Raw genomic sequence first — 13,974 nt, forward strand, 5'->3', positions numbered from 1 at the left:
GACAGACACACACACACACAGACACACACAAACACATTTATTAACAAAGCCAGAAGACAAAGATGAAGTTATTTGATGTCATCAGTTTGACCTTCAAAATAAAACATGATCCTTTCAGCTTGTGTGTGCCTATTTGTGTGTGTGTGTGTGTGTGTGTGTGTGTGTGTCTGGCTGTGTGTCTCTTTGTGTGTGGTCTCCCAGCTGTCAGGGTTCAGGGGTCGTCTGAGTCCTTGTCTCTCAGATGTCCTTTGACTCTGAGAGCTGTTCCACATGAAGAAAGAGAGAGTGTGTGTGTGTGTGTGTCTCTCTCTGTGTGTGTGTGTGTCTCTCTCTCTCTGTGTGTGTGTCTCTCTGTGTGTGTGTGTGTTTGTGAGCAGCAGCTGCTCTCTGGTTGAGTTATTCCACGGTGGCAGATGGAGACTACACACAGGTTCACACTGGTTGCTGTGTGTGTGTGTGTGTTTTCTACATGAAAAGATGTTGCTTGTGTTTCACTTCTCTTTTGCCTTAAAAGTGTAAATATTTTACAACAAACAATCGATCATTTATAATATATAAAAATGAAAAATATTGAATAATTTATAGTTTATAATCAATAATTATTATTTAATAATTAATAGTTTGTTATCAATATCAACCATTACTATTTAATAATTAATAGTTTATAATCATTAAATCACCAGTGTGTGGAGACTAGATTCAGGACTAAGCTCCATGTGAGGACCAAACAAAGCAGGCAGAATCAGCCAATGACAGACGGGCTCCTGCTGCACTTCCTGCTTTGTAACCAATCAAAGAGCAGAGGTGGATGAAACGTGTGGTACAGGAAATACTCCACTACAAGAGTAGAAGTACTTCGTTACTTTACGCCGCTGTAACTAACATGAATGTGTTTACTGAGCTAACTGAGCTAACAGCTGTTAGCACCTCAGTCAGAAGTCGGTTTACAAAGTGGAGCCCCCCCCCCCTGACCACCGGAGTCCACAGAGCGGGACTCGAACCTGCTCGAACCGGAACCCGGTCCACCCGGAACCCGTTCCACCCGGGACCCGGTCCACCCGGACCTGTGTCGTCTGGTGAGAGAGTGCGAACCTTTGACGTCCAGAGCCAGACTCTTCCAGGAGCCGGAGAACTGGACACAGTGTCCGCACCACGACGAGTAGAACTGCAGCAGCCAGGCCGAGGACGAGTTGCTGACGGCCGGCTTCAGGCTGCTGCTGCCCAGGATCACCAGCGGGTCGTCCTCCGTGTAGAGCCGGGCCGCGGCCGCCAGGAGCCCGGGGGCCAGGAGCCCGGGGGCCAGGAGCCCGGGGGCCAGGAGCCACAGCAGCCAGGCCCGGGTCATGCTGTGTTCCTGGGGGAGAGTCTCCGGGCGAGGCGGGGGGTCGGATCCGTGAGAGACCCCCGGGAGACCTGAGACGCGAGCCCCGAGGACAGAGAGGACACAGAGGGACAGAGCTCTCACTCTGAGCCGCGTCCAACAGCCAGCTTCACGTCCACTGTGTCGATGACAGAGATCATCGATCCGTGAGAAGAGTGGGGATCAGAGATTCATCGATGGGTTTGTTGCCATGGTAACGCTCCGACGTGGTCTCTGGTAGAAGTGAGGGTTTTTGTTTGTGCTGCGGAGTGAGATATGTTTCAATAGACGATCCTTATCGAGCTAAGACTGACGTGTGGATGACGCGTGATGCGCTCACGTGGTCAGAACGTTTTCCTGTTGTGATATACAACCTCTATTTCAGATTATTTATTGTGTATTTATAAAATGCAAATAAAATCGTTTTAAATTGAAGTTATGGTGTTTCTTTCTCTGTTGTGTGCTTTAAAAACACAGTGGGTAGTTTTCATTTTTAATATTTAGTTGTGTCCGGTCATCACTTAGCGGTTCCAGTTGTTCCTACCGTCCCTGAATGCAGCAGAGGTCAGGATAAATCTTTGATATCGTCACACATATTTCATTGATTTGTTTGAAGTCATTTAATTGATGAATTTATTTATTTGTTGTTGTTTGTTCCTCCTTTAAACAAATAAACAAACTGGCGGTGACGTTTGACTCAACTTTAATTTGAAAGAGCTGCACTTCCGGTTTAGTAGCCGTTTCCATAGCGACGCAGCAGCGGACACAGGAGGCAGGTGAGTTTGCTTCTGTTGGTTTAGTTTAAAAGTTTTTATGAAAGGTCGGAGGTCAGCAGTCAACAGCTGTTACGGTTCTTCTTCCTCAGCCAGACAGGAAACAACAACAACAAAGTACAACAAACGAACGACAACAACAAACAAACAACAACATGTCATCACCCAAGATGGGTGTGGTCAGAGACTCCATGTTGACCAATCCGATGATGATCAAGGTAAAAGCAACAACATCTCACTTCCTGTCAATTCACATCCAACGACCACCTGTCTGTGATGATGATGATCAGAGGTGTGAAAAGTATTCACATTCATTACTCAAGTAGAAGTATAGATACTAGGGTTTAAAAATACTTTTGTAGAAGTTGAAGTATCAACTCAAGCTTTTTACTTAAGTAAAAGTGTAAAAGTACTGGTTTCAAAACTACTTAAAGTATAAAAGTAAAAGTAATGTAAGGGAAAACATTTTTCCATTAAGGACAAACTATAGTGCACTACCCCCCCTCCTCCAAAAAACACATTTTTCTTAAGGCCATTATGACTATAATGTTATATTAAAATGTTATGTTGAAAAATGTGGGATGCACTAGGCTACCCGTTTGAACTGCAAATATGCCCATTGAAAATTATAAAATTTTATTACAATACAAATACATATATTGTTGGAAGAGACCTTTGGACTCAACACTACCAATAATCAAACTTGACTATCTAGAGGAAGTAAAAGTCGTAACAAGGTCGTGTTGCCTTTTTTTGTGTGTGTTTTTGAACGATGACAAACCGGAATGAAAACAAGCCAAAATTAATTAATAAAAAATTAAGGCTATTTTTTAAATGTAAGGAGTAGAAAGTACAGATATTTGCGTGAAAATGTAAGAAGTAGAAGTAAAAAGTCGCCTGAAAAATAAATACTCCAGTAAAGTATAGATACCCAACATTTCTACTTCAGTAAGGTAACGAAGTATTTGTACTTCGTTACTTGACACCTCTGATGATGATGATGATGGTGAAGATGATGATGATGATGATGATGATAGTGAAGATGATGATGATGATGATGATGATGATGATGATGATGATGATGATGATGATGATGATGATGATGATGATGATGATGATGATGATGATGATGATGATGATGATGATGATGATGATGATGATGATGTTGATAGTGGAGGTGCTGATCAATCAATCACATTTTATTTATATAGTCTCATATTCTCAGGTCCCAGTTTGTCTCATGGTCTTTAACAAGGTGAGACGTCCTCTGGTCTTCAGCCTCAACAAGAGGAGAACTACTGAAACCTTTAACAGGTGGAGAAGGTAGAAACCTCAGAGACACGTGTGAGGACCCGTCTCCAGGACGGACACGAGTCCAACAGATGTCCCGTGGAACAGAGGACATCAGAGAGATCAGAGTCTTTACAGCTTTGATTAGAATAAACACTTTGTAGAATAACTGAAGGTCAATGACCTGATGGATTATTGTCAGTAATGGTCGAGTTTCTGAGGAAAAATATTATATAACAAGCAATCCACCATCAGGATCAGGATCCACCATCAAGATCAGGATCCACCATCAGGATCAGGAGCCACCATCAGGATCAGGATTCACCATCAGGTTCAGGATCCACCATCAGGATCAGTACCACCATCAAGATCAGGATTCACCATCAGGTTCAGGATCCACCATCAGCATCAGGATCCACCATCAAGATCAGTACCACCATCAAGATCAGGATTCACCATCAGGTTCAGGATCCACCATCAGCATCAGGATCCACCATCAAGATCAGTACCACCATCAAGATCAGGATTCACCATCAGGTTCAGGATCCACCATCAGCATCAGGATCCACCATCAAGATCAGGATCCACCATCAAGATCCGGATCCACCATCAGGATCAGGATCCATCATCAGGATCAGGATCCACCATCAGGATCAGGATCCACCATCAGGATCAGGATCCACCATCAGGATCAAGATCCACCATCAGGATCAGGATCCACCACCACCATCATAATCTCTGATTCTCGATCCAGTAGCCCTTCGTACTACTCGGTACCTTCGAAGTAGCTCTCAGCCTCAAAAAGGTTGGACACCCCTGGTCTAGAAGGTCGGGGTCACATGACACAGGGAGCTTCTCTTTCCAGCTTCTCCTTCCTCTTCTCATCAAAACATGCTACTGACTTCACTTCTTCCTCAGAGTCCACAGATCCACTTCCTGGATTATGATGTGGATCTTAATATTAATAATAATATATGTGAAGAGACTGTCTGATCACGTCACTGTTAATTATTCCTCACAATAATAATTAGCAATGATTTCCACAACAGCAGCAGAACTGAGATCAGGTCTAAGACAAACCTGGACCGGCTCTAACTAGAATCAGAATTCTTTTTATTGCCACGTATATTTGCATATATTGGAAATTGCCATGGTGTGGTTGGTGCACTGTACAAAAAACAAAGCAGCAACATATTCAGTAAGTCAATATATACATTAAGAAACAATACGTTATGGAGAGTATGTGCGGGGGGGGGGGGGGCAGAGTCAGTGTGATGCAGGGGGCTTGTTTGTGCTCCAGGTGGTTCTGGAGTGGAACAGGTCTAGGAGAGCCGGAAGGTCACAGCCGATGACCTGGGGGGGGTTCAGCTCCAGGTGGTTCTGGCTGCACCAGGAAGCCAGGCTGTTAACTTCCTGTCTGTAGGCGGCCTCGTCCCCATTGGAGATTGATCCGATGAGGGTCGCGTGGTCTGTAAACTCCTGGAGTTTGAACACTGGAGAAGCTGATCTGCACAGTGCCTCAGTGTGGGGGGGGGGGGGGGGGGCAGTGTCTGGTCCAGCTGCCTTGTAGAAGTTTGTTGACATCTCTCTCCTGAATGGAGAGAGGTAAATGGTTTTGTATTTATAAAGACCTTTTCTAGTCTTGATGACTCAAAACTCTACAGTTTTACATTCACACACACATTCATACAGAGCATCTAATCGCAGAACTTTGTTATTCTATGGGGGGGCAGATGGGAATGTGGGGTAGGGTTGAGGCCACAATATGCTACACCGACTCCGTTGCGCGGGGGGGGGGCAACGGATCCCACCGACTCATTTATAGTTCTCCAACAGCTGTTGGTGCTGAAAGCAATTCACCGCCAGAACACTAGGTGGCGCAGCAGAAGACGAGCTTAGAGAAGCCTACCTCATTTGTACGTAGAAGAAGTCCACGTTTGTTTATTTACCTCCTCCCGGCTTCACTCACACACTCCGGACCTCTTGCTCTTCAGTGTTGTTGTCCATATTATAATCAAAGTTGTGTTTAGGTTTTAAAGTGGCGGTATTCTACGGAATGAAACAGGACGTTTGGTCCGGAAATGTGCGATTCCTAAAATGACGTTGTGCGGAAATGATGTCGTTAGCGGACCAATCACAGCCAAGGGTCAGTCAAAACAGAGAAGCATATATCGGCCTTTAGAACTGGTCCATCGTCTGATCTGCAGTAAAAGTCATTCAGGTCGTTTGAGGTCTTCCACAGAGTGGGGAGGGATTTGGTTTTGCAGTCTCAGCGTCCAGAGGGAGTCTGTCTCCACAACTGAAGCTCTGGCTCCTCCTCCTCCTCCTCCTCCTCCTCCTCCTCCTCCTCCTCCTCCTCCTCCTCTAGAGACTTTAGGGACCACAGCCTGATTTCTGGGAGCTCAGGGCTCTAGTGGTGATAAGGTACGATGAGCTCCTTAAGGTTTGATGCTGCCATATTATTAATGTAGGTGAGGAGGAGTATTTTAAATTCTAAATGTAACAGGAAGTCAGTGTAGTGAAGCTACCACAGGAGACATGTGGTGTCTGTCCCTGGTTGTCTTCAGGACACGTCCTGCAGCATTTAGGACAAACTGCAGAGTCTCTAACGACTTCCTGCTGGAGCCGGATAATAAGGAATTACAATAATCACGTCTGGATGGAACAAAGACCTGGACTCGTTCTTCTGCATCTTTCTGAGACATGATGTTTGAGATGTCACTCGAGTGGAAGAAGGCGGTTCTAGAAATATGTTTTAAGTGAGAATCAGAGGACAAATCAGGATCGAAGATCACTCCCAGATTCCTGATGTTTCATTGGAGACGATGCCGTCTAGAGCAGCTTCATCATGAGATAATGTGTCTCCAACGTGTTTAGGGTCAAGTATTAGGACCTCTGTTTTATATGAGTTCAACAAGAGAAAATTACAGCTCATCCAGGTTTTTATGTCCTTGAAACATGATGATGTTTATAATTGATTATACTGTTCTGGTTTTATTGATACATATAACTGGGTGTCATCCGCAGAGCAGTGGAAACATACAGAGTGTGTCCTGATAATGTTTCCTAGTGGAAGCATATATAACGAGAATATAATGAGAATGAAATGATGATGATGATTACATTACATTTCATTGAGCTGACGCTTTTATCCAAAGCGACTCACAATAAGTGCATCAACCATGAGGAACAAACCAGGACAACAAGAATCAAGAAAGTACAATTTTCACCAAAAAAAAAAGCAAACTACAAAGTGCAATAAGTCAGTTCCATCTCAGTGCTACTAAATTATTAGTTTCAAAATGTTATTCAAGATCTAGTCGGATGATGATGATGGTGCTTGTCACAGCTCCTGGCTGATCCAATCACGACGCAGAGTTCTTAACTGATGTCACGGCTCTTTATTATTTCACCTCATTGTGGCGCCGAAGAAACAGACAGTTAATACAACATGTTTATTCAATAAAAGCCAAATACAACCGTTAAAATACCTAAACAAACAGATAACCACGTGAGATCAGTTTATTGGGTTAACGTGACAGAGCGACTCCCGTTCCACGCTACCTGCAGCAAAGTGAATCAGAGCAGCTTCCTCACCGCGTTCCGCTCGGCGAGGGCTGTTCAACTCTGATCGTAAGGTCCGTGGAGGTGGGAGTTTCCGTACAGCTGGTGTCCGGTCGTTCCTGCTGCTAGCATCCTTCAGACGCAGCTGCAGGGGTTTGATCTCTGCCCCCCCGGAAGCGAGGGATTCGGTGTGTTTATTAAAACGCTCCGCTCCTTAAAGCTACAGGCACTTATGCGAGGGGAGTCGCTACGTTTAAAAAGACAACAAATTAATAACTTAAATAACACAACACATACTTGAACATAAAGAACAAAATAAACCCAACCCAAATTCCAAATGAAACAATCTGCATAAACTTGCAGGTTTAGCAGACAGCTGCAGTGATGGTGATGAAGATGATGATTCCTCTTCCTGTGTGCAGGTGTTTCTTGGTCATTCCAGGTCCAGAGGTTTTTTACTTCCTGGTCCAGATTTTACTTTTGGAACCAGCAGCAGCTCGATGCAGAATGGAGGCGTGGCCGAGGGTAAGCCCGCCCTCTCTCAACCACAGATCAGTCGACCTTCCTACAGGATATCTGTGTGTGTTTGATTTCCTGCAGCTGAGCTTGAAGCCACCAGGGTTTCCCCTGAAGACACAAACTGTCAGACACACAGTGATAACACATGTAAATGACATGTGACATCATATTCAGATCTGCTCTTGTTGATGAACAGTTTTACTACAAAAACAATCCAAGATGTTTTACCAGCTGTTCTTTCTGAAGTTAGCACCTGGAAATGTTTCTTTTATTCTGGACGTTTGTTCCGCTCTGATTTATTCTGAGTTATTACTCACAGTTTAATCCTCGTTGTCAAATATGAGGCTCTGCTGTCAGTCAAACTGTCCATGTCTGTGATTGGTCATATCGTGGACATGTTGGACTCCCTCTGGAGAACCGGCCCCTGGTCGAGGAACTGACAGAAACTCAACCAGTCACCAAAAGCAATAACGTCACAATTGTTAAACCTTTAAAACCTTGAGTCCACAAAACACTTCTGGAGTTTCAGGGGTAAACATAGTTAGAGCAGAATCCATCCGTGTGTGTGCGGGCGTGCGTGTGTGCGTGAGTGTGTGTGCATGTGCGTGTGGTTGTGCGTGTGTGTGAGCGTGTGTGCAGGCGTGCGTGTGGTTGTGTGTGTGTGTGTGTGTGTGCGCGAGTGTGTGTTTGTTCATCCCCATCACTGAGTAATTGATATAAATTTGAATAGGTTTCTGTGGTTTGTTTTTATCTTTGATAGAAAACAACTACAACTCCCATGAGCCTTTGCAGTGAGCTTTGATGACATGTGTTATGTAGCGTCAGTGCTGTGGCCTGCTGGGAAATGTAGTTTTTGTCTCAGTTCTGTCCAGCTGGAGGGTTCAGCCCAGACGTGAAGCCGTGGATCCTCACAGGGTTCTGGTTCCGTACTTCGTGTCTCTGAACCGTAACGCGGTGAAGGCGGGACTGGTCACGTCCAATGATCTACGTCAGTACCGGGCCCAGGTGGGGGGGGGCAAGACAAAAAATCTGGCACCCCAACTGCAGGAGGGCGGGGCTTCACAGAAGCTGGTAGCTCCTGACATCACAACCAGGTCAGAGCAGAAAACAGAGAAAGTATATCTGATCGATGTTGATTGATCTTTGATTGATGTTGATTGATGTTGATTGATGTTGATTGATGTTGATTGGTGTTGAATGCTGTTGATTGATGTTGAATGGTGTTGATTGATGTTGATTGGTGTTGAATGCTGTTGATTGATGTTGAATGGTGTTGATCGATGTTGATTGATGTTGATTGATGTTGATTGGTGTTGATTGGTGTTGATTGGTGTTGATTGATGTTGAATGGTGTTGAATGCTGTTGATTGATGTTGATTGATGTTGATTGATGTTGATTGATGTTGATTGGTGTTGAATGCTGTTGATTGATGTTGAATGGTGTTGATTGATGTTGATTGGTGTTGAATGCTGTTGATTGATGTTGAATGGTGTTGATCGATGTTGATTGATGTTGATTGATGTTGATTGGTGTTGATTGGTGTTGATTGGTGTTGATTGATCTCCAATTGATGTTGATTGATGTTGATTGATCTCCGATCGATGTTGATTGATATTGATTGATGTTGATTGGTGTTGATCGATGTTGATTGATCTCTGATTGATGTTGATTGATGTTGATTGGTGTTGATTGATGTTGATCGATGTTGATTGATGTTGATTGATGTTGATTGGTGTTGATTGGTGTTGATTGGTGTTGATTGATCTCCAATTGATGTTGATTGATGTTGATTGATCTCCGATCGATGTTGATTGATATTGATTGATGTTGATTGGTGTTGATCGATGTTGATTGATCTCTGATTGATGTTGATTGATGTTGATTGATGTTGATTGATGTTGATTGGTGTTGATCGGTGTTGATTGATGTTGATTGATGTTGATTGATCTCTGATTGGTGTTGATTGATGTTGATTGATCTCTGATTTATGTTGATTGGTGTTGATTGGTGTTGATTGATGTTGATTGATCTCTGATTTATGTTGATTGATATTGATTGATATTGATTGATATTGATTGATGTTGATTGATGTTGATTGGTGTTGATTTATGTTGATTGGTGTTGATTGGTGTTGATTGATGTTGATTGATCTCCAATTGATGTTGATTGATATTGATTGATATTGATTGGTGTTGATTGATGTTGATTGATCTCTGATTTATGTTGATTGGTGTTGATTGGTGTTGATTGATGTTGATTGATCTCTGATTTATGTTGATTGATATTGATTGATATTGATTGATATTGATTGATATTGATTGATGTTGATTGATGTTGATTGGTGTTGATTTATGTTGATTGGTGTTGATTGGTGTTGATTGATGTTGATTGATCTCCAATTGATGTTGATTGATGTTGATTGGTGTTGATTGACGTTGATTGATCTCTGAATGATGTTGATTGATACTGATTGAAATTGATTGATGTTGATTGATGTTGATCAGTGTTGATTGATGTTGATTGGTGTTGATTGGTGTTGATTGATGTTGATTGATCTCTGAATGATGTTGATTGATACTGATTGAAATTGATTGATGTTGATTGATGTTGATCAGTGTTGATTGATGTTGATTGATGTTGATTGGTGTTGATTGATGTTGATTGATCTCTGAATGATGTTGATTGATACTGATTGAAATTGATTGATGTTGATTGATGTTGATCAGTGTTGATTGATGTTGATTGATGTTGATTGGTGTTGATTGATGTTGATTGATCTCTGAATGATGTTGATTGATAGTGATTGAAATTGATTGATGTTGATTGATGTTGATCAGTGTTGATTGATGTTGATTGGTGTTGATTGATCTCCAATTGATGTTGGTTGATGTTGATTGATCTCCGATTGATGTTGATTGATATTGATTGATGTTGATTGGTGTTGATCGATGTTGATTGATCTCTGATTGATGTTGATTGATGTTGATTGGTGTTGATTGATGTTGATTGATGTTGATTGATCTCTGATTGATGTTGATTGATATTGATTGATATTGATTGGTGTTGATTGATGTTGATTGATGTTGATTGATCTCTGATTTATGTTGATTGGTGTTGATTGGTGTTGATTGATGTTGATTGATCTCTGATTTATGTTGATTGATATTGATTGATATTGATTGATATTGATTGATGTTGATTGATGTTGATTGGTGTTGATTTATGTTGATTGGTGTTGATTGGTGTTGATTGATCTCCAATTGATGTTGATTGATGTTGATTGGTGTTGATTGATGTTGATTGATCTCTGAATGATGTTGATTGATACTGATTGAAATTAATTGATGTTGATTGATGTTGATCAGTGTTGATTGATGTTGATTGGTGTTGATTGGTGTTGATCGGTGTTGATTGATCTCCGATTGATGTTGATTGATGTTGATTGGTGTTGATTGATGCTGATTGATCTCTGAATGATGTTGATTGATATTGATTGATATTGATTGATGTTGATTGATGTTGATCAGTGTTGATTGATGTTGATTGGTGTTGATTGGTGTTGATCTATGTTGATCTTTGTTGATTTATGTTGATTGGTGTTGATCGACGTTGATTGATCTCTGATTGATGTTGATTGATGTTGATTGGTGTTGATTGGTGTTGATCGATGTTGATTGATCTCTGATTGATGTTGATTGATGTGGATTGGTGTTGATTGGTGTTGATTGATGTTGATTGGTTTTGATTGGTGTTGAATGATGTTGATTGATCTCTGATTGATGTTGATTGATATTGATTGATATTGATTGGTGTTGATTGGTGTTGATTGATGTTGATCGGTGTTGATTGGTGTTGATTGGTGTTAATTGGTTTTGATTGGTGTTGATTGATCTCCGATTGATGTTGATTGATATTGATTGATGTTGATTGATGTTGATTGATACTGATTGATACTGATTGGTGTTGATTGGTGTTGATTGTTACTGATTGGTGTTGATTGGTGTTGATTGATGTTGATTGGTGTTGATTGGTGTTGATTGATGTTGATTGATGTTGATTGATGCTGATTGGTGTTGATTGGTGTTGATTGATGTTGATTGGTGTTGATTGGTGTTGATTGGTTTTGATCGGTGTTAATAGATGTTGATTGATCTCTGATTGATGTTGATTGATGTTGATTGATGTTGATTGGTGTTGATTGGTGTTGATTGATGTTGATTGATGTTGATTGGTGTTGATTGATGTTGATTGATGTTGATTGATCCTGATTGATGTTGACTGTTCTCTGATTGATTCAGGGATGTGTCTGTCAGGCCGTTGTCTCCTCTGTCGGACCTTCTCTCTCATCAATACGCACGCCGCTGGAAGGAGGAGCAGCTGAGCAGGATTCAAACCAGCAACCACAACCAGCAGCTCAGGGTGAGATAGAGAAGCTCGGACAGCCACTGTGTGTGTGTGCGTGTGTGTGTGTGTGTGCGTGTGTGTGTGTGTGTGTGTGTGTGTGTGTGTGTGTGTGTGTGTGTGTGTGTGTGTGTGTGTGTGTGTGTGTGTGTGTGTGCGTGCGTGCGTGCGTGCGTGCGTGTGTGTGTGTGTGTGTGATTGTACGCGTGTGTGTGTGTGTTTGCGTGTGTGTGTGTGCGTGCGTGTATGTGTGTGTGATTGTGCGCGTGTGTGTGTGTGTGTGATTGTGCGCGCGTGTGTGTGTGTGTGTGTGTGTGTGTTTGTTGTTATACTTGGTTTAGAGGTGATGGTCCTCTTGTGTCCAGCTGCTCATCACAGCTGGATGAAGATCATGTGATGAGCGGCTGAAAGCTCCAGAGCAAACACACACAAGGAGCCTCACGTGTGTCTGTACGTATGTGTGTGTGTGTGTGTAGACTAAACCAGGTTCCGACAGCAGGACCAGTCTTCTGAGGAGGAGCAGACCACTTCCTGTCCCGCGACCCCAGGTCACATTGCCGCACTTCACCCAGGTAACTCCAGGGTCATGTGACGTCCGGCGTAACAAATCATCTGTGATTCTGAAGAAAACATCTCCTCCTCCTCAGGTGCCTCCTGCTGTCAACAGCTTCAGGACCAGCAGGGACCAGCAGGGACCAGCAGGGACCGGGAGGGACCAGCAGGGACCAGCAGGGACCAGCAGGGACCAGCAGGGACCAGCAGGGACCAGCAGGGGGTAGCAGGGACCAGCAGGGACCAGCAGGCACCAGCAGGGGGTAGCAGGGGGCAGCAGGGACCAGCAGGGACCAGCAGGGACCAGCAGGGACCAGCAGGGGGTAGCAGGGACCAGCAGGGACCAGCAGGCACCAGCAGGGGGTAGCAGGGACCAGCAGGGACCAGCAGGGGGCAGCAGGGACCAGCAGGGACCAGTAGGGACCAGCAGGGGGCAGCAGGGACCAGCAGGGACCAGGAGGGACCAGCAGGGACCAGCAGGGACCAGCAGGGACCAGCAGGGACCAGCAGGGGGCAGCAGGGGGCAGCAGGGACCAGCAGGGACCAGCAGGGGGTAGCAGGGACCAGAAGGGGGCAGCAGGGACCAGCAGGGACCAGCAGGGGGCAGCAGGGGGCAGCAGGGGGCAGCAGGGGGCAGCAGGGACCAGCAGGGACCAGCAGGGGGCAGCAGGGGGCAGCAGGGGGCAGCAGGGGGCAGCAGGGACCAGCAGGGACCAGCAGGGACCAGCAGGGGGCAGCAGGGGGCAGCAGGGGGCAGCAGGGGGCAGCAGGGGGCAGTAGGGACCAGCAGGGGGCAGCAGGGACCAGCAGGGACCAGCAGGGACCAGCAGGGGGCAGCAGGGGGCAGAAGGGGGCAGCAGGGACCAGCAGGGGGCAGTAGGGGGCAGCAGGGACCAGCCGGGGGCAGTAGGGACCAGCAGGGGGCAGCAGGGGGCAGTAGGGACCAGCAGGGGGCAGCAGGGGGCAGTAGGGACCAGCAGGGGGCAGCAGGGGGCAGCAGGGGGCAGCAGGGGGCAGTAGGGACCAGTAGGGACCAGCAGGGGGCAGCAGGGACCAGCAGGGACCAGCAGGGGGCAGCAGGGGGCAGCAGGGGGCAGCAGGGGGCAGCAGGGGGCAGCAGGGACCAGCAGGCACCAGCAGGGGGCAGCAGGGACCAGTAGGGACCAGCAGGGGGCAGCAGGGGGCAGCAGGGACCAGCCGGGGGCAGTAGGGACCAGTAGGGACCAGCAGGGGGCAGCAGGGGGCAGCAGGGGGCAGCAGGGACCAGTAGGGACCAGCAGGGGGCAGCAGGGGGCAGCAGGGGGCAGCAGGGGGCAGCAGGGGGCAGCAGGGGGCAGTAGGGACCAGTAGGGACCAGCAGGGGGCAGCAGGGGGCAGCAGGGGGCAGCAGGGACCAGCACGGACCAGCAGGGACCAGTAGGGACCAGCAGGGGGCAGCAGGGACCAGTAGGGACCAGTAGGGACCAGTAGGGACCAGCAGGGACCAGCAGGGGGCAGCAGGGGGCAGCAGGGAC

At 45.5% G+C, this 13,974-nt stretch overlaps 2 protein-coding genes across 2 annotated transcripts in view; one reads left to right on the forward strand and one right to left on the reverse strand.

Annotated features, from left to right (window-relative positions):
* qsox2 (quiescin Q6 sulfhydryl oxidase 2) overlaps positions 1–1,619 on the reverse strand; it is a 12,730-nt gene extending 11,111 nt beyond the window's left edge. The window contains exon 1 of the mRNA XM_061071215.1: positions 1,093–1,619. Coding sequence (XP_060927198.1) covers positions 1,093–1,345 — 253 coding nt within the window. The 5' untranslated portion in view covers positions 1,346–1,619. The remainder of the gene's footprint in view (positions 1–1,092) is intronic.
* Positions 1,620–2,288: 669 nt separating this feature from the next.
* cfap77 (cilia and flagella associated protein 77) lies at positions 2,289–12,687 on the forward strand. The gene is made up of 6 exons (XM_061070955.1): positions 2,289–2,351; positions 7,410–7,512; positions 8,369–8,600; positions 11,821–11,926; positions 12,385–12,480; positions 12,556–12,687. Exons 1-6 carry the CDS (start codon positions 2,289–2,291, stop codon positions 12,685–12,687), a joined length of 732 nt encoding a protein of 243 aa, XP_060926938.1.
* Positions 12,688–13,974: the final 1,287 nt, after the last annotated feature.

This window comes from Limanda limanda, chromosome 5 (genome assembly GCF_963576545.1).
Source record: "Limanda limanda chromosome 5, fLimLim1.1, whole genome shotgun sequence".
NCBI lineage: Eukaryota > Metazoa > Chordata > Actinopteri > Pleuronectiformes > Pleuronectidae > Limanda > Limanda limanda.

Excerpts from the sequence above, each read along its gene's own strand:
- cfap77 (XM_061070955.1), top strand. The coding sequence starts at position 2,289 with ATGTCATCACCCAAGATGGGTGTGGTCAGAGACTCCATGTTGACCAAT. Across the intron at positions 7,513-8,368 it reads GAATGGAGGCGTGGCCGAGG|TTCTGTCCAGCTGGAGGGTT; the intron begins GTAAGCCCGCCC and ends TTTTTGTCTCAG. Across the intron at positions 8,601-11,820 it reads GCTCCTGACATCACAACCAG|GCCGTTGTCTCCTCTGTCGG; the intron begins GTCAGAGCAGAA and ends TGTGTCTGTCAG.